General features: G+C 37.8%; 1 protein-coding gene across 1 annotated transcript in view; it reads left to right on the plus strand.

Moving 5' to 3' along the window:
• Window positions 1-4894: 4894 nt before the first annotated feature.
• The window catches only part of RALGAPA1 (Ral GTPase activating protein, alpha subunit 1 (catalytic)), a gene marked incomplete at its 5' end in the record, with an annotated part of 124739 nt that continues 104831 nt past the window's right edge, over window positions 4895-24802 (plus strand). The window contains 10 exons of the mRNA XM_009074066.1: window positions 4895-4927; window positions 9742-9850; window positions 10330-10379; window positions 11856-11913; window positions 12563-12606; window positions 13516-13693; window positions 15271-15386; window positions 17958-18096; window positions 22831-23039; window positions 23403-23642. Of these exons, the coding sequence (XP_009072314.1) occupies window positions 4895-4927; window positions 9742-9850; window positions 10330-10379; window positions 11856-11913; window positions 12563-12606; window positions 13516-13693; window positions 15271-15386; window positions 17958-18096; window positions 22831-23039; window positions 23403-23642 (1176 nt within the window). The remainder of the gene's footprint in view (window positions 4928-9741; window positions 9851-10329; window positions 10380-11855; window positions 11914-12562; window positions 12607-13515; window positions 13694-15270; window positions 15387-17957; window positions 18097-22830; window positions 23040-23402; window positions 23643-24802) is intronic.

Genomic DNA, 24802 nt, shown 5'->3' on the forward strand with positions numbered 1-24802 from the left:
GCGGACCGCGCGGCGCGGGATGCTTCGCTCCCGCTGTTGTCCCGAGACGGCGACATTTCCACCTCGTCTGAAGGTGGGATTCATTGAGCAGCTGTGGATGGAGGAAAAACCCGCTGTGCTTCCCTCGTGGATTATTCTCTAGTATACATAACTGCTAAGTGGGTGAGCATGAATAAAAGTGGCTGGTGAACACAAATGGTGCCTGTGACTCCCTAATCCATTTTCCCTACGTTCTTCCAGTAACACCTTATATATGTGTATGTTTTCAAAGTAAGAGCTACAACAGTAAGTTCTCGCTAGAGCAGATGTAGGTGAGCATCCATACAGCTAGCCTGAAAACACTTTTGGTTTGCCACAGCTCCATGTGAGCAGCCATTTAACCTGACCAGTGAATTAGAAGTTGTGATTATATGGAATAATTGCCTAATGAATAAACAAAAATCAGTGGCAGAACCCCCTTAGAGGTAACCATTCCAAAATACCTGCTTGTTCCATGTGTTTGTAAAAATTTTAGTCGCTGCCATCAAGTTGTCCTTGAAGAAAGAAGTTTGCTCCAATGTCTTTTGGGCCCTTCAGTTCTGTAAATGTGTATGTTGCTTCTGGCAGTTTATCAACCCATAAGCAGGTCTGGGTCAAGGGCAGCTGCATTCTGTTTAGCAGAATGCTGAATGGATTATTTTGGGTTCTGTCCACAGTCTGGGGGTATTTAAGTACTTGTGCCCCTAAGCTGGATTCTTTCCTTTCAGAGGAAAATGGCTGTTACTCCCGTTTTTGTATCGGTGTTTGAAGGAACAGGTGTTCCCATGTTGCAGCATCTGCTGCTGCAGAGTTATTTTCTGCAACACAGTAATTGTGTAGACTTTTGAAATGGGTAGCTAGCTCTCCAAGACAATCCAGGAGTCAGATCTATCTTCTTGCTTCATGCAGAATATACCACTTTCCCTAACTACTTGTATTGAGCCAGTTGTGGCTTGCTTTATGTTGATTTTGAGCTACTTCATCAGTTGAAACTTAAGAGGAAAAAACATGAAAAAGAAACTAAGTAACTTAAGTTTCCTGGCTAAAGTATGTTGAATATTTCTAAGTTTTACTTTAGTCTGCAAAACACTCTGAGTGGTTTTGATCTGCTCTGTTCTAGATATTTTTGTTGCTTGAAATTATTTACAGGTTTTTCCTTTAGCTTTGTTAGTACTTGGATGCATTCTGTAAGATGCAAGCCATGAGCTTTGTGTCAAGCAGACATTCTTATCTAATCTAAGGGTTCTATTTACCGGCTGTAGCACAGATTAAAGCTGCTGGGGGAAGTTTTCATGTGATGCCTCCCACTCCATGTGTAGATCTCAGCTGTTGAAGCATGGCTCCCACATATTGTTTCTCTAAGTTTGAGAGAATATGGTGTGTGACTGTGTAACTAGGGAAAGGTGTAAAAGTACTCTTCAGCTTGTCTGTTTTGGATACATCTGCAAGATTTTATCATGCAGATATTCTTAGATGCATGAGGTACAAAACCAAGGTCTTTTTTAGGGCAGAGAAGTAAGGTATTTCTCTATGTATTCCTTCTGTACTGCAAGGGAAGTATATAGCAGATTACTTGAAGTCTGTTTTCTTCTGTGATCACCTCCTTGCCTTATTCCTTAAATTTCTCTACTGCCTAGCATGGCTTCTAAAACACAATCTCTGTGCCCTTTCTTCTCTAATAGTTTCTCTGACTAATCTGCAGGGCCAGATTTAACAAATGAACATGCCCACTGCTGCCTGAGGAGGCTTCTCATGCAGGGACCATCCAGCAGTTTGAGCACTGTGGTACTGTGTATCATTTTTATTTCAGTGAGGGCACACCCAGCATAATAACTGCCATGTTTCCATGTGTTGAGGGGAGCCAAGCTACCTATTGCCAGCAGACTATCTGTGGGGATGAGGGAGGAACTCTCAGTTCAGCATCTTCATGAATGAAAATTTACATGCTTTGTTTATTGCTCTTAGCCACTGTGAATTGGAGACTAAAAGACTATCCAGAAGAGAATTTCCTGAAGTTTCACATCCAGGAGGAGAGAATTTTCTCTTGTTCTTAAACTTAAAATCCTTTCAGTAGGCCTGCAAGGTATATTGGACCAGAATTCAGGTTTTTTTCTGTACTTTTTAGTCTTTGGTTCAGCAACAATAAACGGGGGTGGCCTTGGATTAGTGGTTAAGACTTGCAGGGAGGAAAAGGAGTATTAGTTCATTTCCTCTGTATTTTATCAAGGCATCCAAAGCACCAGTTCTCCAGCAAGCTAAAATAATCGAATAGGCATGAAAAGAGGCAAGTGCTTCTGAATGATAGATCACTGGTTGTCTAGTAGCCAAAGAGGAGAGATCTAAAAGTATGGTAAAAGACTGATAGTTGCATCCTGCAAGGAAATGGTGCAAGTCAGGCATCATCTAAAAATATTTAGCGTAGTATAATGTCATTGTTAGTAAAGACCAGAAGAGACTCAACAATTTCAAAGAACCTAGTATGAAGCTAAGTGAAGGGTAGCACAAAGGCATGTGACATTTATTTTTAACAAATTAAAAGCAGAGTACGTTTTATGGAGTTTTTAAAATGTAATTTACAAGATAGCTTAGACTGCAGTGAGTTGTATTCCTTTAGGAAAAAGTATCCTGTAACTGGTGACAACTCAGTTTAATTTTAGTTAAAAAATGCAAATTAGTCTGCTTAAGGATGTATAGAAAAGTTTGTGTCTTCGTAAGACAGTGCTGTACCGTAATACCAAATATCATTGCAGCATTAGGAGTCTTATTGCTGTAGTCAGTGTGTGAAGCATCTAGGCATACGAATGACTTGGATAAGAGTAAAACTTTAATGTAAAAAGACATTAAAAGCTTTAAAATCCCTTTCTGTAGGGACAGATATTGAAAAATACGTAAACATGTAAGAAAATGTATGCATGTCACAGGCATAAGGTTTTTCTAGTAGAGGTTAAATCCTTTAGGAGACCTCCAAATAGTAAGAAATATTATTATTGCCAAGAAATGCTTAGAAAAATTGGAAGAGATCAAAGTCTCCTGTCTTGGGACTTGGTGGTCTGTAAGTGCAGGTAATTTGCTTTTTATCGTTATCCTGCTGAAGTTCTTGAAACAACTGGAACTATCTGCTTTAATAGATTTTATTCTTTTGAGATATATTAGTTTCTTCCTGTGGTGGAAAGTTTACCCCACCCCACTCCTTTTGGTTTTTTTTCTTGTCAACTCTGTGAAGTATCTTATAATCTCATACCTTATGGAATTAGGTGTTGCCTGCAGAATGAAGCCTGTGATTTTCCAGAAAACATATATATATATATATTGCAATTTTTAGGCTCAATAAGAAGAAATAACATGGAAATAATATTGCATTGTTCTTATAATGTTGCAATGTTTAGTCAGACTTCAGCATCAAACTGAAATTCTATGATTTTAAAATGGTAGCGTATAGAAGTTTGTTGTAGTAGTTTTTTGAGTATGAAATTTTGATTGATACGTTCTTTTGATAAGAGTGCTTGAGCATTCTATAAATAGTAAAGCAGCTTGATATGTGACCCTTTCATAAGGTCATACCTTAACAATATTGACTTTTTGTTTTGGTATTAAATACGTTGCTGGTACCTATTGAATTTGAATTTTCAGTCAGGATTTGTAAATATATGTATTTAAAGAAAAGCGAAAATCTTCAAAAATGTAACCATTTCTGTGTAATCTTACTATGTACAAGTAAGTCAAATGAATATACTTGGTTTAAAATTTACTCATAGGGCTGAATTCTTAAGATAATTGTTTTCTTGTAGTAGTGTTTGGGTTTTTTCCCTTCTTTTTTCTTTTTTTTTTTTTTTTTTTTTGTAGAGTACAAGTGACAGGTGTCTAATCTGTTAATCCAGAGTAAAGGAAGGAATATATTGTTTCTCATAAACTATTTAATTTGCATCTGATATCTTAAAACTATACTGCTTTTATCTCTGGCACCATGAAGGGAATGCTTGTAAAACACAAAGCAAAGAGAGCAGAGTAGCTAAAGTGTGGGATTTTTTTTTGTTATTTTGTGTTGTTATTCTAGGCGGTTGGCTAGTGCTTGACATCTCATGTAAACAATGTCTGAAAGGGAAAAGTCGAGCTGTACTGGATGGAATGAAATGGGCACATTGGACATCCATTCTGATATATTGTTTAATATTAAACAGTATAGTTAAACTGAGATTGCATTTGTCTAAAGGGATTTTAATTTAAGAAATCTATTTCACTGGCAGTCAGCCCTAATGCTTCAGCTGGACAGCATGTATTGGTGTTGCACATCATAATCAGTCATTACAAATGAAAAATGTTTTATGGTTGTTAAAGTGAGAGCAAATGAGATGCTACAATGAAACTAGCTGCCTGGAGTTTTCTTTGGAGATAACTGTTCCAGAAGTTTCTGTGGATGTGCAAAGCTGTATTATTTTTGGCAAGAGTTGTAGATGATGTTGTTTGGGGTTTTTTTATTTTTTCTTTCCTGGTGAAGCTAACTGCAGAGGACATGTCACTGCTCTAACTCATGAGTTTGGCTGTGGGTTGCATGCAGTTTAAGAAATTAGACTTGATGTTCTGTCACTCTTGACTTAACTCTGAAATAACTGTGTTTTGGTCAGGAGCAGAGGGGAAAAATTTGCTTTACTTCAGTGTTTTGGCTAATGTTACCCTTGACTTGCAGAGTGCAGCAGTGGCCAGGGCTGCTGAATTGCAAGGGTAAGGGCTGGAGCCAGATCAAAGCCCCAGGCTAGACAAAGGGAAGGCTCTGACCACTTGGATGGGAAGGAGCGGTCTGTGTTGGTTTAGCTTGTGGCAGTTTGGAATGAAAATAAGTACATTACTATGGAAGTGTTTGAAGTTGCTTAAATAAAAGCTTAAGTTGGAACATGTGTGCATTGTTATGGAAGTATTTCTTACAAGTTTACTAGTGTAACTCTTCTGGAGTCGGCAACCAACCTGAGAGAGTTAGCTTGGAAAGCTGACAGCTGCTACTGCTCACTCCTGTAATGTACTGGTATTGTAACAGTTTATATGTAGATGAACACTGGTGCTGCCAACCTGCTTATTCAGTTATGATTTTTTTTTCTTTTGTGCTTGTATCTAAAAGATAGTGGTGATTGGGAGTTCAGACTTGTCTGATGCAAAATACACGCTCATTAGAAGATGTCTTTAAGTCTGTTCTGTTTTCAGTATCAAAACCCTCAAGAATATTTCCTTTGAGAAAATTACCTTTTTTAAACTAAAGTTTTAGCTGTTGGTTAGACCTGAAACAGTAAGGGCTAATGTGAAGGCCTTGTGTAATAGACTCACACTTGTAGCTCACTGTTTGAAACACTGTGGTCTGTTACCAGGACTTTTTTGTTCTGACAGTCTGTTAACTGTGCCAGAGCCAGCTGTTAGTTCTGGAGGTTTTCCACTTAACCTTTTTAAGTTTTCTATTTGAGACAGAGTCCCTGTGTAACCGAACCTCTGCACTGTTTTGCTCTAAAGAGGCTGTTAAATTTTTCATCTTGGAGAATTAAGAATGAGTAAGTTCTATTGTCCTTTTTGATGGTATGTTATACTGAAGTTAAGGATACTTGGAAACCTCTTGGTTTCTAGTGGCACCAGTTTGTTGTGAGGATTGATACTGAACATGTCAGTCTGCAGTAGGCCTCTGCTTTACAGAAATAGATCCAGAGGTCTGGCTGTCTTCCAGGTCATTGCTTGCTGCAGTTGTCACTGGTATTTTGGTTTTGGGGTAAGGATGAGGGAAAGTGACTTAAAAGTCAGTAAGTCCTAGAATGAGACAGAATAATGTTTTTAAGTTACAAAGAGTTAAGGAAAATTAGCAATCAAAGATCCATGTTTCTTACTCTTGTAAAGCATGAAGAAAGCTGCATTTTCTTGACACACAGCTTTTGTAAAATGCTGGAAATCTGGATTTTAGTGTACTGGAACTATGCTTTGTACTGTAGAAACTTTAGTTTGTACATTTTTGGAATACAGTAATGTCCCATTTTTACCCTCTCGTATTCTGAGAAACTTTTCCAACTATTTCATATGGTGCCAGATCTATTTCTGAGTCCTTCCCTCCTCCTACTCTGTACGTAAGTACCAAGAACACAAGGAGTACATTAGTTTGTGTTAGTTCCATGAATCTGTGGTAGAAGACTAACAAGTTCTTTTGTTTAAAAATAAATAAATGAATGCACTGGAAGTTATGGAGGAAAGCCTGTTTCTGTTTAATCCCACCGCATAAAACGAGGCTATGTCTCCCTTCTTAAAAAGGCAGAAAGGACTTAACTAGCCAAAGCAGAGAAGCAGCTTCCTGCAAATTCCCTGTCCAAGGCTGTCTGAAAACGAGGTACTGCTTGTAGAGGAACGATGCTGCTTGCAAAGGAAATAATTTTTACCTCTGTATGCAACATTTATGATACCTAGAGAGAATAGAGAAGAGACAGTGATACAGTGTTGGGGAAAATGGTTTAAGATGAGAGAATTGAGCTGTATCTTTAGTTGATCACAAGGATAAAGGTAAACTTAGTATTTTTGACATATTTTCATTAGGGAAAAAATCAAATCCTAATTAATGAAGAACGCTAAAACAGCAGCATATAGCTGAAAGTTTTAATGTTACAATAATCAGAGAGCAATAGTCTATCCATGCATGTATTGGTCTTGTGGGCTGTGTTCAGTATAGAGGTAGCTGTGAAATGGAATGATGTTTGCAGGTGGCCAGACTAGATGATTCCCAGATCAGACTCTCTTAGAGTCTACATTGTTATCTCCATGCTGTATCTGCTTCCCTCCCCACCCCTCCTTTTTGCCATAATTCTTGGTCAGGGTGTTCATAATGTGTTCCAAAGTTTCCAGTCAATGCAAGTTTCCACATTTCTGCACCAGCATCTTGCTGAATCACTATATGTCCTTTGATGATGAGCACTTGCTCTCTTTTGCTCTAGGTGGCAAACCCATCAGATAAACAACTGTTTTCCCTCCCTTTAAAGGAAAGCTGGTTTTCAGCATTAGCAAAAATAGTTTGCAGGGTTTAAAAAAAGTATTGTTTTCACATAATGACAGAACAAAATTAATATTAAATAAATTCCTATATTTTCTTCCATCTGAAGTGATAGACTTCATTGCAAGAATTCAGTTGTTAACTGTTTGGTTTGAATTTTAAAAACTTGCTTTGAATTATGCTCTCAAATGCCACCTCAGGAAGAAATCAAAGTGAAATGCATTTTCTAGAGAAGCTGCAATGGCAAAGGTTTTTTTGCTTTCCTCCTACTCTTGCAAGCTATAGCTATATTCTGAAGGTAGGCTTTTAATGTCAGTTGTTTGTGAGTGGTAATAATACAGGTCTGCCAGTGCTCCTCTAAGCATTTTCTATGGTGATTGGCATCACATTGTCTTAAATAAATAAAAAAATTTAAAAAAAGGACAAACCACTGAAATTCCACCCCACCCCTCAACAGAACTCTGGAAAGGCAGCATGCCTTACCACAGTACCAGTGTGTATGAAACTATGTAGTAAATTTAGAATCACTGTTCAGCTGCTCGTATAGACAGGCCTTTAGTTTGTTGCCTGAGGAATCTAGGACTAGTGTCTCCAAAAATTACTAACTGTTGTATTAAGATTGAGTATTTAAACAATACATTTGGTTTGAGTTTTTGGGTTTTTTTTTGTCTGCTTCAGAGTTGACCCATGTCTGGGGTAAGAATGAGGGCCTATTTCAGGAAACTACGCTTTTAATGTGCCTGCAAAAACACAGCATTCCTGTGTGTTGCTTAGCAGAGATGCTGTTCAACTGCTTCCCATCCCTCCAGTACTTGGAACTGGTGTTTTCTGCACCTTTACATCAAGTGAACCATTTCTATGTCCAATTCCCATGCAACAGTCAAATACATGGACTACAAGATACCTTCTGCCACCCTGCTTTCTCCCAAAAGTCTCAATCATTGCTTTTAATCCTCTCACCTCAAACTCTCTTGCATTGCTTCCTTTGGATTTTCTTGTCCATAGAACCATGGGATTCTGACCCATGAGTGGAAGTGGTTGTAATGGTTGTGCCTATGATGTAATAACTGCTCCGTTTCTTGCCTTGACCAACTCAAAATCATAATCTGGATTGTTTAAAGTGGAATTGGTTTTTGTTGCCTTTTAACATTTATGTCTCTAAACTCTAGCAGTTCAGCTGCTGATCTGTAAGTGGTAATTTCTGCAAAAACAGGGATTTGGTAATCCTGTAAATACTCAGGCACATAGTTGCTGCTCTGGACCATTAAGTTTATTCGTAGCTGAGCTGCTTTGCTTTAAGTGTTGGTCTTAGCTGTTAATATAGCCTAGTCTGCTCCAAGAGCACCCTGGCTCTGCTGCACTCATTATGCAAGATGTTGGCAGAATGCTGTGATACAGCAAAAATTAAATATGTATTGGAAACTTTTATAGCAAAATTTGTGATACAATTGACTTAATAGTCCTCTAGAGCTGCATAATAAAATACAATGGAAAATATGCCATACTTTTGGCCATCCTTTCAATTGATTGTTTCTGTGCTTTATACTCTACCATTTGTATATCCAGTCATGTGAGATAATAAAGATTAATGTCATTGTAAAAATGGCTAAAAACCCTATGATCCAATATAGAATTAGAAGGAGATTTATAGAAGATATATCTACAGTGAAAGATGTCTCAGTGTATAGAGCTGATGAAGGGTATGAAGGTTTTGTTTGCATGGCTTGTCTTCATGTTTTGGTTTTGTTTCTTTGTTTCACATCAGTATTCTGAAAGGAGAGAGTTCTGCCATTTGAAATGCTGTCTTCCTGTCCCTCTGTGCTTCCATACTGTTGTTCTGTCTACCTAGTTTCTCTAGTCTTAGATACTTAAATAAAAGGGCAGGGAGTGTCTTTTGGGTCAGTGTGTACTAAGGCTTGAAGGAATTGATTGCTTAAAATGATCAGTTTAAAATGAATCGGGATAAATCACTGTGTATTCCTTTCACGGAGGATTTGCACAAAACAATCTGAGGGGTTGTGGGAAGAGAGTCTGGAAACCTTCTGGGGTACACAAGAAAGCACATTCCTCTATATTTGCAGAGATGTTTCCACCTCAGGGTATCCCTGAGGTCCCAGCTTCTGCTCTCCTGAGACCACACAATCAAAGGAGTTTGAGGGGCTGACCCAAACTGAAAGTAAAGTGCATGTTGGAGCTTGGAGGGAATAAGGAGGGAACAGTGGGAATGCAGTGCTGCGCTTTGCATCCTCCCAGCATCTACAGAACAGATGTGTTCCTACTTATCATCCTTCTTCCACTTTCTTTAGTAAGCTTAGTCATGTCTAGTAATTGCAGTTATGGATCATGATGCTCTTTCTGTTGTAGAGTTTGGGTGGCATTGCTAGCTTTATTAAATTAACAATTAAAACAGGATTCATCGGTACAGTGCTAGTCTTGATGAATTTGGGTTCATGGCTGGGGTTTACAGGCATTACTGTCATACAAACAAGGAGTGTGCAAGAAGATGTTGCTTCCTGTTTTGAAATTCACTAGGTACTTACAGAATGCCGTACTGAATTTTACTAGCCTTGGTTTAAAAGAACAAAAACTTCAAGAACTTCTTTTGCCAGTAATAATTTTTCTTTTAAAACTCTTCAGTTCTTACTGCTGGATAATGGTAAGCAGTGGTTGACTCAATATTTGAGAGAAATATAAACAATGTTCTGTTCTGTTTTTCAGAGAATGCAGAATCAATTGATCTCAAACAGTTTTTCGACCAACATTTCTCACATATATATTATGTATTCTTTGAAAACTTTGTGACTATCGAAGTAGGCCTTAAACAAAAAGGTAAGTATTTCAAATAGAATGCTTTTGGTCTTGGTGCTTTTGTTTTTGTTATAAAATGAAGCAGGGTGCTATAAATAAAGCCCCAGGTGGTCACAAATGGCAACAATAGCTGTGCAGAAATATGTGTAAGCACTAACTGTGCAAATAAAGGCAGAGCAATGATATATGCGTGCAGTGGAGGTAAGCAAGAAGTGTTTATTCTCTGATGACTGGGTTTGTCCTTTTGCAAAATGAGGATCCCTAATGTGTTACACTTTGTGTTCCGCGGAATTATTCTTTAGCAAGATACTGTCTAACTTACTCTCCCAGTCACTGGTGCCATCATAGGAAGTTATACATACTGTAGCTGTTGTAAACTGTATAATTTTCAGTTGTAGAAATGTATGTTTTTGTTTTACACATTTAAAGATCTTTGTTGGTGTTTTTATATTGTTTGAATAATGAAAGTGTATCTTCTATTTATTTTTAATTGCACCTAGGTCACAAATCTCAGAGAGAAGAACTAGATTCTATTCTTTTTATTTTTGAGGTAAGATAACTTGAATATGTTTTCTTCTTTGAATTAAGTCCTGTTATTATACAGTTGCCTGTAAATTCACTTGGCATTTAACTGAATTCCTTCTTCCTTTTGCTTAGAGCTGAATTTAAGTGCTTTGTGTGAAAAGAAAAAGAATTTGACTTGCAGTTTTGCAAGATGATGTCTAAACTGAAAAAAGATGTTTTGTGTGTCTGTAGATAGTTCATGATCCTTTTGGTGGTAGTATTCTCCCCATAATGTATTTCACACTTTGAAATTCTTATAAAGGTGATCTCTGTTCAGTCATGATCTTTTCGACCTTTTGATTGCATGTTATCTCTGATTTTTCTCATAATGGATTGCTACTGCAGAATTGTTTTTATAGATCCTTTTAATTTTCAAAATATATTTATTATTTTAAAATTGCATTTCACAATATCCTTTCCAGAAGCATATCTTGACTTAATTAAGATGAATTAGAAACTAATTTAATGAAATCAGAACATTTCTGAGTAGACACTATAGTTTAGAAACAGCTTAGAACATCAGATTTTTGTCATGCCTTTTCCATGGATTCTTCTAATTGTTTTCTAAAAACACAATCCTTGTTCTATATGTGAAACAAAGCTGATCAATTCTTATCACTTGGTTGAATACAACTTCTGTTGTTGCTTGTTAGTGAGGTGCATTAGTGCTTAAAGCTGTAGGGTTAGCTGTTACAAGGAGAGTGAATCTGAAGAGAGCTAGTTCATTTGTTCACTAGTTCCTCCGTAAAGGGATGATCTGTGATTTGGAAGCAGTTACACAAAGTGCTGGAGAGACACATCCAGGAATTCGTTTGGGAAACTGGATTTACAATTTGCCAGTGCCTCTAGTGTAAATGTTGGAAGTGCTTCATGGTAGATTTTTAACTGCCTGTGTTATTAACTGTGCTCTGTTTCTTGCCATCTGAAGATGATCATCCTCCAACTTAGCTGTAGAGCTCTTGTCTTCATTCTTCTGCTGCAGCTTATTACGTCCCTGTTGAGAAGGCTGAAGCAAATGTTTGCTTGTGCCACAGAGGCAAGTTGACAGCTGAACATCCTAGTTTAAGCCACTAGAAAGGTGGAATAACCTAATACAACCTGTTGCATACCAGGGCAACTAAGACAGATACCTATCCCATTCCATTCCTTATGCTATAAGCAGCAATATCCATTAGAGAGGCAGTGGAGCCAGATGAACTGCAGTAACACAAGAAGTCTCCAATGCAGGACTTATCAGACAGTCTGTCAGAGCCTTTGGGCTTCTTAGTCTTAGGAATGGGACCATCTTGAAAGGACGGTAATGCTTCCAAGGAAAGTAGTGTGGGAATTTTCTAAGTTGACCCTTCAGCTTCTGATCTGTGGCCTTTGTTAAAGTGCTCCTTAGTCTTAGACCTTAGATGTTGCAGATGTCACTTAGAGAGTGACATCTGCAACGTACATCTTTGGGTTCTGTTTTTTACAGAAAATTTTACAACTCCTTCCAGAAAGGATTCATCAGAGATGGCAATTTCATAGTATTGGTAAGTTGATTTTCTTACCTTTTTTTTTCCAATCTTATTTTTTAGTAGTAGCTATTAGTAGTTTGTGCTACTCATTTCCTTGAGCTTTATTGGCAATACAGGGATTATGGTCTTGAAACTCTTGGATGTTAGGTGAAGGAAAGGAAAAATAAACAGAAAATCCTACCAATGCAACAAATGTTCTTCTAGATATAATTAAATCTGGGAATCTGGAAATAGAGCACTGGATGAGAAGGAACAAGGATAGGCATAAAGTTTGAAGTTTTAATTATTATTTTTTCCTAATTTTTTTCTTAGTAATAAATTTCAAAATTGACATGAGGTCTGTATGTGTTAAATGGGGAATGCTGATTTTATGCATAGTGATGACTTGAGAATGGTTTACTTTTAATGTGCACATCTCAAAAAGTCCTTGGGAAAAGATGTTATACATTATGAGAAAGCCATGAAAGGTGATATTTGGTTTTTTTCCTTCTGGCATTGACTGAGTTGCCTGAGGATATCAAGGTCACCAAGACTAAACTGGAGCTTGCCAAAGACTTGTTTAAAAGTTAACATCAAGTCTGACCGAGATCTCTGACATCTTACTTAATATAGAAAGAAGAACAAAATCACAAAAGCAAACAAATTTTTTTTCTTTTTTTCTTAGGGTTGATTTTAAAGAAGCTTCTTCACACTGGAAATTCATTAAAGGTATTGGAAAAAGTTGCATACTACTTTTGTCTAAAATACTTAAAAATGCAAATAAAAACATAAGGGCAGATAAGGAATGAGAACCAGATCATGACTTGTGTGTCTTGAACGAATGACTTCAAATCATCAGCTTTACCTCTCTAGAGCTACTCACCATAGTTATGTGTTTATATAGAGTGGCCAATGGTTTAAAGGATTTTTGCATTAAAGCAGAAGTAAGCCTTAACCATTCATTGTTAGGGGCAAGGAAACTGGTTTTGGGGCTCAGGCAACCTTGGAAGTGGAAGATTAGCTATGCCAAAGAGACCTGCTGGTGGGTAGAGTAATTTAAATGGTTAGCCATGTACAAAAGCCACTCAAATGTAACACGTGATTTTGGTGCTGCAGCAGACAGCTGCACCACTCCTCTGTAAACCACCTGCAGGTTTGTCTGCTACTGAAATTCTCCAGCATGAGAGCCAGGAGAGGAGTGCTCTAGGACTCCATCACCTGTTTTGAAGGAGAAATGGAAGAAGGTAGAATGGATCCTTCTGCTACAGAAAGCTCACTCTGCTGTTATAATTCATAACCACATTTAGAAATTTTATGTTGGTCATTGTATTTCCTGAAAAATTCATGTGTCATCTTGCAGTGCTGTATGATTGGAAGTGTGTTGGTTTTCTTCCTCTTTCTTCAGAGAAACCCCTGTGAAAAATTCTGTCAGGCAAAAAGCAGTGAAAGTGCCGGGTTGCCCTTGCATTTTAGCAGGAGCAGCAGATGTGTTAGCTTGGCTCTGTTGAGTGCTGGTGATCATAGTGTCTGTCTGTTCTCATTTTTTCTAGCATCCCCTTCTCCTTTTCCCTCCAGGACAAATGAAAATGCTTTTGTGTGTTCTGGGACAAGATAACTTGTTCCTTTTTTTCCTTTAAGATACGTCGAGAGGGCGTGCGTCTCTTTCTTTTGTGGCTGCAAGCACTTCAAAATAACTGTAGCAAAGAACAATTATGGATGTTTTCTTGCTTGATTCCTGGATTTTCATCACCACAGTCTGAATATGGCCCCCGAACACTAGATAATCTCATTAACCCTCCACTTAATGTTCAAGAAAGTAAGTAATTTGGTATTATTGCTCAATTCTCAACATAATTCAATTCTTGTCACAGAAAAGCCAAGTTGAAGTAACTAAGAACTAACATACATATGTGCCCAGGGAGATGATGGAGCTGTTAATAAGTTTCTTAGCAGTTTATCAGGTCTTCCTCCAGTAGCAACTTCGTCTTTTTTGGTTTTCAGGGTGAGTTGGTTTCTGTGGTTGTTGGTTGTTGTGATTTTTATTTTTTTCCCCAGCTATTGTAGCTTAACACACAGTGGGTGAAAATAAACTGCCCTATTTTATGTAATTCTTGAGAACTGCAAGAGGATCCTGCATCTACTGCAAGCTTGCACGGGTGGATTCTGGTTGTGTTGAACATTTGCACTAGCTTTGTTCATGTTCCAGGGACCAAGCCATGCAAAGCAGATTGTGGTGTGGCCTTCAAGGGAATGAGTGGTTGTTAGGGCAGTGCCTAAGGACAAATGTGCCTGTGTATGACCAGGCAATTAAGGCTGTGGTAATTCCTGCGACTCGGAGTCTTCCAAAAGAATAGACCTTGTAAACTGCAAAACCTGAGGTCATGAAGTTTTGCACCAATGAAAAGTCTTGAGTATTCTGAGATAGTTTTTATACTTTCTAGTTTTTTTATTTATTTAAAAGGTAAGATCGTTATCTTGACTCTAATCAATAGAGTGAGGATGATTTATTTTTTTTTCTCTGAAGATGATTCCTATGACAGTTTTTCCGTTGTTCACTTCAGCAGTAAATATCAGATACTGGTTATTTTGGGGAACCTCTGGCCTTCTCACTCACTTTATTCTTGCAAGTGGGATTTTAAGCTCATTTATTAATGAATTGCAATTAGATGCAGTCATAAGTGCAAACTGTGCGTTCACATAAATGGAAATAAGAAGCTGACCACTTTTTCCTCTGAACGTTAAGTGCTGTTGCCTTTGTTCCATCTTCACCAAGTATTTTAATATTTTATTGCTTGTAGAGGCAAGCAGTGTCTCCGTCACTTGTAATTAAATTTACTGAAACTTAGTAGACAAATTTCATGGCAGGATAGCTCTGCAGGTAGGTAAGAGTGAAATGTGAACATCTAACTACAGGAACAGGAGAAAAATCAACCCTGAAGTAGCTTCACTGTAGAGGCAAAGAAAGGATACAACTAGTAAAACTTAACAGAAATGTAACTGATCAACTACTAAATGAGAAGATTGTGAAAGATGTAAATAAATTTTTGGCATTTGTGCAACACAAACATTACACTATTGTTTGCATAAGTTCCAAAAGAAATGGATTACGCCTTTTGGAAAAATTGGATATTGGCAGGTAGATTTCCAGGGTGCATAGAGAAAACATAGTTATGGTCTGCTGTGGGGTTTTTATATGTGTAAGAAATGAGTTCTGTGATGGTTTATTAGCTAAAATGTCCTATTTTTCCTTAATCTATGGGTGAATTGTTTTGCCTGTAACTGCCTCTGCTTACCTCAGTACATTTCTACATTCATAACTTGGTAGATATTTATGCATGAGAAGAAATGGTCTGAATGTTAGATGTGCTTCTTTTTTTCTTATTCTTTAAATAGCTCAAGTGACTATAGAGGAAATCACTCCACTTGTTCCTCCACAATCAGGAGATAAAGGACAAGAAGATTTAACAAGCTATTTTTTAGAAGCACTTTTGAAATACATGGTAATTCAGGTATGTTCTGTAGTTTTCAAACAAACAAGTATGAAATAAATAACACCTCTTTGTCCATTACAATGTCTTTTACTTGTAGAACTGCAAATGTACATGAAAATGTTTTCAAGTTTCCTCCTCCTTGCCCCTCCCTCAAGTGTCCTTTGTGAAAAGTAAATTCCTTGAAAAATCTTCACTTGTCTTCTTGTGAAGATTCTTAGGTCTTTTACCACAGGGTCTTCCATCAGATTGCAGCATGGAGCAAAACCAAGACTTGTCAGTCAGTTCCAGCATTGCTGAGTCCAGTTCCCTTCCCATTTTCTCCTCTCCTTCCTGGCCCTGTTACCTCCAACCAGTAGACCAACTGAGCACAGAAAATGCAGACTTGAACGAGTAATTAGTCCATGGTGTGCAACTCGGGCGCACACTATGTCCTTCTCTTTGTACTTTGACATTTCCATGATCTCAGCCAGTACTCAAAATGCTTAGGACAGGGCATGGCAATGGTTTCTGTCTAAACCCGTGGCCTAGCTGTTATGTTACATAATTGATTTGCTGGCCAATTAGCACATCCTGCTTCTGAGCCTGCTCTGCTGTCATGTGCTGCCTGCATGACATGTGGTAGGTATTCCCAGGGTACTGCAGTCTGGGTCAGACTTGTCCAGCAGGACCCAGTTGGGTATCTTTAAGTTTTTCTTCATACTTTTGCAGGTTTTGCTAGAGAAGATGGACAGTGTACAAATATGACCAATGTTAAACATTTCATGGCCTCCCTCTGGCTGTGAACTTCTCATGTTGGAATAATTTGCAAACTCATTTTGTTGTTTCCAGCATGTCCCAGTTTGAATAGTGGTCATCATACTTGTGATCTATAGGGTTACCTTAATGATGACTATTCACTTTGAGGAAAAATAGCCCTTTTGTTTTTGAAGATAACTGCCCTTTCTGTAATAAATGGGTAGTATTATATTTAAATTCAGGTAAGTCATTGAGACAGGTGCCATAGAACTTGTTCACTGTGTGAGTGCCCAAGTCCTTTGCTGAAGTCTCTTTAGAGGCACTGATAATTGCAAGCTGAATAGTTCTTCTTCGATATTAAGTTCTGTTAAAGGACTTTGTGTCATTAAATTATAGGTATCACCCATTCTGTTGAATTATATTGGAGGGTGAAATATATGCATATATATTTATGCCATGGTTTAACCCCAGCCAGCAGCCAAGCCCCATGCAAATGCTCACTCACTCCCCCAGCAGTGGGATGGGGGAGAGAATCAGAAGGGTAAAAGCTAGAAAACTCATGGGCTGAGATAAAGACAGTTTAATACAGAAAGCAAAAGCTGCACACACAAGCAAAGCAAAACAAGGAATTAATTCACTGCTTCCCATAGGCAGGAGGTGTTCAGCCATCTCCAGGAGAGCAGGGCCCATCATGTGTAATGGTTACTTGGGTAGACAAATGCCATCCCTCCAAACATGTCCCCACATCACTCCAAATGTCCCCCCCCTCCTTCTTCCTCCCACTTTATATCCTAACCATAATGTCATATGGTATGGAATATCTCTTTGGTTAGTTTGGGTCACCTGTCCTGTCTGTGTCTCCTCCCAGCCTCCCATGCACCCCCAATTTCTTGCCAGCTTGGCAGTACAAAAAGCAGAAGAGGCCTTGGCTCTGTGTAAGCTCTGCTCAGCAATAACAAAAACATCTCTGCATTATCAGACCTGTATCCTGCACAAATCCAAAACATAGCCGTATACTGGCCACTGTGAAGAAATTTAACTCCACCCCATCCAAAGCAGCACAATGTATTCCACTCTAAAGACCCATTTTGCTGAAAAAAGATCATAATAGAAAAGTAGCCTTTGAGTGAAGAATGGAGGAGTAGGAGGAAAAACTAAAAAGGAGAAAAAAGGAGAAATCCTTCCTTTTTATTATTTGCGATAGACTTGGCAGATTACCCAGCTCTGCAGGCAGATGAGTTCTTGGGGATGAAGATGGAAACTGCTTGTTAGATTTCTTATTAAGGAGAACTTACTACACTTTTCAGTGGGAAAACATTTCATAATGGCAATGCTTAATACTAATGATCCATGAAAATACATTCATGTCACTCAACTTTGAAGTTGAATGTTCTGCTGCTTTTGGTTGAAAAATTTGTTTGTTTCATATTGCCAACTACCAAAATGAATCCAAGTACCTATTACAAAGACTATATGGACACTTGTTAGTTCAAATGTGTTAAAAGACATTGTCAAAGAAATATTCAGCGTGGCATGGGTAATTATCCTTTTCTTATAAAACATTTTGAAATATAAAACCAGTTTTATTTAAAGCAGTCAGTTTGGGTTTACTCCCTGGTTTGACAAGTTGACTGTAAAAGCAGATACATTTCTATTGATTTTGGTATTTGATGTGTCCAGGTTCATTTTGAAGCAATATTTTGGAAGAGAACAGTCTTTGTTTCACTGACATTTCCTAACTAGTTTTTGTTCCATATTTCTAAGAGTGTTTAATAAAATATAAAGAGGACATTTCTTCAGTTATCTTTCTCTTCTACTTTGAGATGTTTAATTTGTAAAAATTCTTTTTTTAAGGTTAAGAGTTTAGAATGGAAGAACAAGGAAAACCAAGAAAAGGGATTTTCATTTTTATTCTCAAATTTTAAGAAATACTACTTACCTTCTATTTTCCCAAACATCTGTAAGGAGACCAGCTTGTATAATCCTTTACTTGGTAAGTATTAACACCGCTGATAAAATCATTACATTTTTTCTAATAGTATAGCAAAACAGTTTTTGCTTGAGTCATGTTGCCCATGAAGAGCATTCAGCGAATGTATTTCTTATGAAAGAACATGTTCTTGTTCATGGTTTTAATTTCTTCTCTTGTGGAGGCTGCTGACCCTTTCATTAGAGGGAATCTTGCTGTGTTAAACTGATTGACATAAATTAAATGTTCTTGTTAAACAGTTCTTTAATGTGACCTCTGTTGTTGACCTAAGTTGTGCTCTGAAAAGAAACTCCTGCTGCTGAGATAAAAGGTGTTAGTGTGCTGCTCTTTGGGGGTGTTGGCTCTACCTGTACAGAATCATGTTTGGATCATACAGTCCTTGCTCATAGTTCTGACAGGGCAAAGTTAGTTTTGTTTTTGAGCCAACTGTATTTTGTCAAGAGCTTGCAGTAGGAAAACAAAGGTAAGGTTTAACAGTTCTTAATGCTGATGGTGCTAGAATGTATCTTTCCATATAGAGAGTGGAATTTTAGGTGTTTGCTAAGCAAACATAAAGTTTTACTTGAAAGATTTTAGTCCATTTGAAACTAGAACATTGTTTGTAAGTCTTGATTTTTGTTATCTCAGGTTTGCATGCATCCATGCACAAATTAGTTGTAAGCCAGCAGAGTTCAAGACTCTTCTTTGCAAAGCAATACCATGTACACAGGCTTTAAGCTACTATTTCATTATTTGAATAATACAGACACTTCACTGCCTCTCTTACCTGTTGATGCAACGTCTCAAAAGTATTAGTAGTGATCTCCAGACAAAATGTCATGTTCTAAAATCAAGCTGTCGCAGAAGTTTGTTGAAAAGGTGTTAGTTCTTTCCAGTCCATGTACACATATTTGGATTGGGGCTTTCTTCAGAGGTGGTTGTTTCAAAACCATGTTCTCTTGGGAAAGACAAACAGTAGACCTTCTCATCTAGGACAGAAGAAGCTGTATAAATCCAGCCATAAGCAATGGTAGAACAAGAGTTACGGGAAGATGCTGAAGAGGTTCAGTGATAAAATAACTACAAGAGGGATGGTAAGCAGTGCTGAGAAAGCAAATCTACCATTGCTTGATGCCCTCAAAGAAGAAATGTGGAAATTTATATTTCCCTTTCTATGAAGATCTTGATTGAGTCTTCCATAGAAGTGTTACTCTAGTCCTCTCTTTTTCTGTGAACTATGAACAAGAATCTTCTGAGGTCTTGGTAAAGAAGAGGACAATGGGAAACAAGTAGAAATGGGCACAGATCTCCAAAATTACTGTGAGTTCCTTAAATTGTGCAAAGTCAGCAACTATTTTTAGAAGATTATTAGAAGAATACAGTAATGAAAACACACAAACAGTGGTAAGTAATTTTTCTCCTCTTAGTTCTTTTCTGGCATGCATCTTCCCACCCTGTTTGAAAATAATCCTGTGCCTGTTCTAAACAAAATTTACAGCATTTAGGCTGAAAGCAAGGCAAACCTGGACACTGAGCCTGCTACTAAAAACAATTCTTAGGCCACTGGTCTAATGTTTAATTTAGGAGAAGTAATGAGGTACAAATCAAAACAGTAGTTTTAGTAAGCAAGCACTGATAAAGGATTTTACTGGAGATAGTATAGTAGATTGAGATTTCTCCCCCTCCCTCCCTTTCCCCTCACTTCCCTTGGAGAGTGTGGTCAAAGCTTACAAGTGTCCACCATTTGACTGTGTTTTTGCTGGCCTGTTCATTTTCTACCCTGTGTATGCCTCCCACCACCTACAGCTTCCTGCCGTTTTTGGCATGAGCTCACATCAGGTTCCCAGAGGAGGAAGGTCTGGGGGTGGGGAAAGCCCAAAGTACAACAGAAAGGAAAAATGGAGAGTCGGGGGAAGGGAGTATTTCCTCTTGTGCTGTTTGAGTCAATCTAACAAGCTCTGTTTTGCTTTGGTTTTATGTTGGTGTCCTCATCTGAAGCCTTCATACCTACTTCCAAGATGGACAGAAATGTGAAAATATAAGAACTGGCTGAAGGAGGATGCATTTGAGAAGCAGCTGCAGCACATAACGCAGTTGAAACAAAATACAGAGAGAGGATGTTATGAGAGGATATCATGAAACTAGGAGGAGACCATGTGCTGCAAAGACATGTTTACTGCATGCCTAGTCCTTTTGAAAATACTGCCAGTATTGCAGCCTTTGTGCTCTGCTGAATGCTAAGAGATGCCAGAGAGAACTGATTTTTGCATCTTTATATACCGTGCTGCCAGGGATTTGCTTCCTTTTTACACTGATTGTGCTGTTATATATGCTTCTGTTTAAGATAATTTTTAATTTTCTTACTAACCTGCTGCTTTCCACAGAATGAAAACAATGTTCTGGAGGTTTTTTTCTTTGTAGTAAATAAACTCTTTGTACACTTTTCAAAAAGTCTTGTGTGCATTTGTTACTTAGGTGGGTGGTATGCAAGAATTGTCTGGGTTTTGCCACTAAAAATAATGCTTCCATTGAAAAGTGTGGATGTAACTTTGAAGTCTGTACTGGAAACACTCCTCAGTTTAGCAGCATCGTGATGGGTTTATCACTACTGATGTGTGTGGCTGTTGAAATGACACTGAGATATGCCAGCTTGGGTATGCTCAATCCTGGTGCTGGATGTTGTGTTATGTATTTGTCATGTTAACAAGGAGATGGTTACAGCAGGCTGGCAGACAGGCTGGCGTCACCTCAGATGCCTTAAAAAAGCATTAACTTAAAAAGTAATTGCCTAAATAGTAGCTGATTAGTTCTTTGCTGCTGTCCACATTTGTTCCTCGTGAATTCTGACACCATACACTGACAAAGTTATACAGGATCCCTTAGAGCAACCCTTGACCATGCATTAGGAGGATATAGTCAGGAAATAACTCTATATTGTTAAGTACGACTACTTTACATCTTCCTTGACTCTCGCTCTTAGTATCTTTGAACTGCCTTCTGGCCTGTAAAACCATGGAGTTATCTCACTTATGTACTGCAGGCTTTAGGGCAGTTGAAGCAGTGCTGAAATAATTCCATTTCTGTCCAATCTGTCGCTCTCTGTATCTGGATAGGGCCGTCATTTTCCATGCCTCCTCCTTTTTGTTTTTGTGTTTGTTGTTGTTTTGGCTTGTGTTTTTGTTCACTTTGTGTGTGTTTTGGTTTGGGTTTTTTGTTTGTTTTGTGCTGCTATGAGAGAAAAATCATGATACTGAAACACCAGGAGCGGATTGTTATGACAGCACATACTGTAATCAGTCCTCACACAAATATGCTTCAGTATAAAAAGTAGATGAATATCTCGTAGTTGCTCTTCTAAAACTAGGACTAGAGCTGGTTGGCACACCGCTCCCCACATAAATGTCATTCACACATGAAAGTACTATACAGAAATGACATTTTGCAGTATTGAGTCACAGAAAAATGCACAGTTTAAAAAACTATCCATGTGTGCTCCCATCTTTGCAATGCTTCTACCTGCACATATCAATTCCTTTATTCAGGACTGTCACCTTTTCTGAAGCAGATTCAAGAATAGTGATGAGTCTAGCACAGTAGAGAACCAGAAAGATCTGAACAGTTCTGAATCATCGCGTAGTACCTGGGATGGAGAGAATGGAGTTGTCAATTATAAACCCCAAATAAACACATTTCCTGCCAGTTGCCATACTGCTGGGCATCATTCATTACATTCCCTGTAAGCCAGTGCAGAAGCTATAGCCACAGAATCATTTTTCAGCTAAGTCATAGCAAGATGCATGTCCCTGTGGTCTGGTAGCAAAGTCCAGGAAAATTAGCCAGTGGAGATGTGACATTAGGTGAAGCAGCAAAGAAGCTCGCGTGGCTTTGGAGCAGGACTTCTCTGTTGTGTTCATCTTTCACCCACTGCAGGGCCAGAAGAGGCTGTGTTATTGGAGCTGCTCTTAGCATACATTTTGGACTTAAACATCTCCCATTGTAGCCATGATTAGATGTTAGTATCTGTATCAGTAAGGGACTGATGACCCTTATAGCAAAATACATTGCTTTATTGTGGATTGATGCAGACCAACATAGAGATCTTTCTACAGATGCATTACCAACTGTGGTGATCCCTTGTGTCTGAACTGCGTATGCTTTTCCCAGGAGGTTTGGTAGTAGGGCTTAAGTGATATACAGGACTCTTTTTAAAAAGCTATAAAGTAGTATGAGTTACATAAATTGTTGCTTACTAACTATAAATGCTTCTTAAGAAATTCGATGGTATCTTAATTCTACATGAACAGTTTTCTCGTGTAGGCCATAGTCTAGCTAACAGTTATTTTGCCACTTATAGAATCTTCATAATCTTCAATGAAGGCGTGAAGTAGTAAGTTTGCTGAAGTGTATTGCCTAGAACATGTAATTTAAAAAAGAGCTGAAAACAATGAAAATAAATGTCTACTTGTTTAAAAAAAAATGCAAGCAAAGACATAAGGCTATAGAAATCAATTTCAGATAAAAAGATTAAGTTTTCTATAAGAGAAATAAGTTTCTGTCTTTTGTACCAACACTGTTGTCTCCATCCAGAAGAAAATTAGTGTTTTGGTATCTTAAAATTCTTGAAATTTTCTCTGTTGCATCCATTTCAGCACATCTTGGAATGAGTTTTTCATGTGTATTGGTTAATGGTTTTAGGATTTCTTTCTTATACAGGGCTTTGTCTCTGCACATATTTTAAGATGTTGTGTTTCCTTACAGATATCCCACAAATGAGACCAAAGCCACACTACGTAATGGTTAAGAAGGATGCTGAAACCAATGAGGCAATATATTGCACAAAGGAACCTTTTATTAAGGCTCGTGTCATTGTCATTCGATGGTTGGTGTCTTTCTGGCTTGAGCCAAAACCGCATACAGGACCTCATATTCCTGGGATGGAAGGTGAAAATGTGCCAAAGAATATTCAGGTAAAACCAAATACACAAAAATATGTTTGTTGTCATGTTTTTGTCTTAATTGTTATGTCACCAGTATGCACTCCTCCAATAACTGCAACTAATGAAGAGTTAAAAAAAGGAATTTCTAAACAAATTTTATGCTTATGAATTCACTTTAGAAGGACTTGCTATGCTGCCTTTGTTTTTCTAATTCTGCAATTTGTTTTTAGTCAAATAGACATAAGCCTTGAAACGCAGTGAATCCTTTTCTGTGTGGTTTTTTTCTTGAATTCTTTGTACTGTTTTAAATTATACTGTCATATAACTTAAATTGTGCTGTTACATTGTTGTACTAAAAATGAATGTTGGAATATTCTTTGATTTCTGTTTCAGAGAGCAGCTGCTAGCATGGCTTCAAGGGAGGACAGCAAAAATGACAGTACTGATAAGCAGGATCGAAATGCAGAGCCAGAACAATCTCATTCTAATACAAGTACTCTAACAGAGAGGGAGCCAAGTTCTTCCAGCCTCTGCAGTATAGATGAAGAGCATTTAACTGATATCGAAATTGTCCGGAAAGTCTTTTCTTCTAAAAGAAGCAATGTTAATTTTCTAACTGAGATTTTTCGCCAGGTAAAAAACCCTCTTTAGAATGCAAGAGATCATTATATTGTAAATTACCATTATGTCATGGTTTTCTTTCAAGAGCACTTGTTAAGCAGAACATTATATAAAGTCAATTGAATAACTAAAATTCTGAAATATTTCCTGTGCATAATATCCTCAGTTCCTGTTTTTTCTAATTTTATATCTTTAATAACCAGTTTTACAGCATTTAACTTGGACTTCACAGTTCCCCATAGACAGGAACGTTTGATCTTGTCATACATCAACACTGTAACTATTAGAACTTACAACTATGTGTGTTAACATAAGCCTCCTGTGGGAGTCTGCAGCTGTTGAAGAGCTGTTTTAGGAGCAACTGAATGTCCTTACCTTTGTAGTGTTAATCAGAAGAGTGGGACAGATGGCTACAGAAGGAAACAGCTTCTGCTTCTGACTTCACTGCAACCAGAAATGTTAGCTGAGCATACTCAAAATAGTGTTTCTCAACTGGAAACTATTAAACAAATTTAAACTGAGAACATATGCCAGAATATGGAGTCTTCATTTATAGTAACTGTGAGTTCAATGTGGGATAATAGAACAAGATAAGACTTTCTTTATGCCCCATGCTATAGATGAAGAGTTTTAATAGCACAGAAAAATATACTAAGTTTCAAGTTAGATGCACAACACTGATTGATTTAAGCAGCAGAAAGCTAAACTTTTTAAAACCGTTGTATCTGGATGAAATTAATATTTTTGAATGAGGCAAATAAATGTCAGAAGCTTATCCAAATCCATTGTATTGAAGAGCTTGGACACATTACTGAAGGAGATAGCAAGAGTTACCTAAATTCAGCTGCCACTCAAGGGTTTACAGAGTGAGACATTAAATGTAAAGTCTAAATTATCAGTGGTCTATTTAGAAGCTGTTCTCACAGTGAAAGGGGCAACAAAGGCAACTTTATTCATTCTTTTCACAAGGCACTCCGGGAGTTATGCAGGTTATTTGGATTTGTTGTGCAGTTATGAGATCTCATTTACATCATTATTTAGCCAGGAGTTTTCAGTATAAGTTAATTTCTACTATGCCAGATGTTTGTAGTGCTTCTAAAGCACTAGGACTAAGTTATTCCAGTCAAGAGGAGGTTCCAGTTGTACTGAGTTGTGGGAAGATTGTCTGTAGG

This window comes from Acanthisitta chloris, unplaced genomic scaffold (assembly GCF_000695815.1).
Source record: "Acanthisitta chloris isolate BGI_N310 unplaced genomic scaffold, ASM69581v1 scaffold23674, whole genome shotgun sequence".
Taxonomy (NCBI): domain Eukaryota; kingdom Metazoa; phylum Chordata; class Aves; order Passeriformes; family Acanthisittidae; genus Acanthisitta; species Acanthisitta chloris.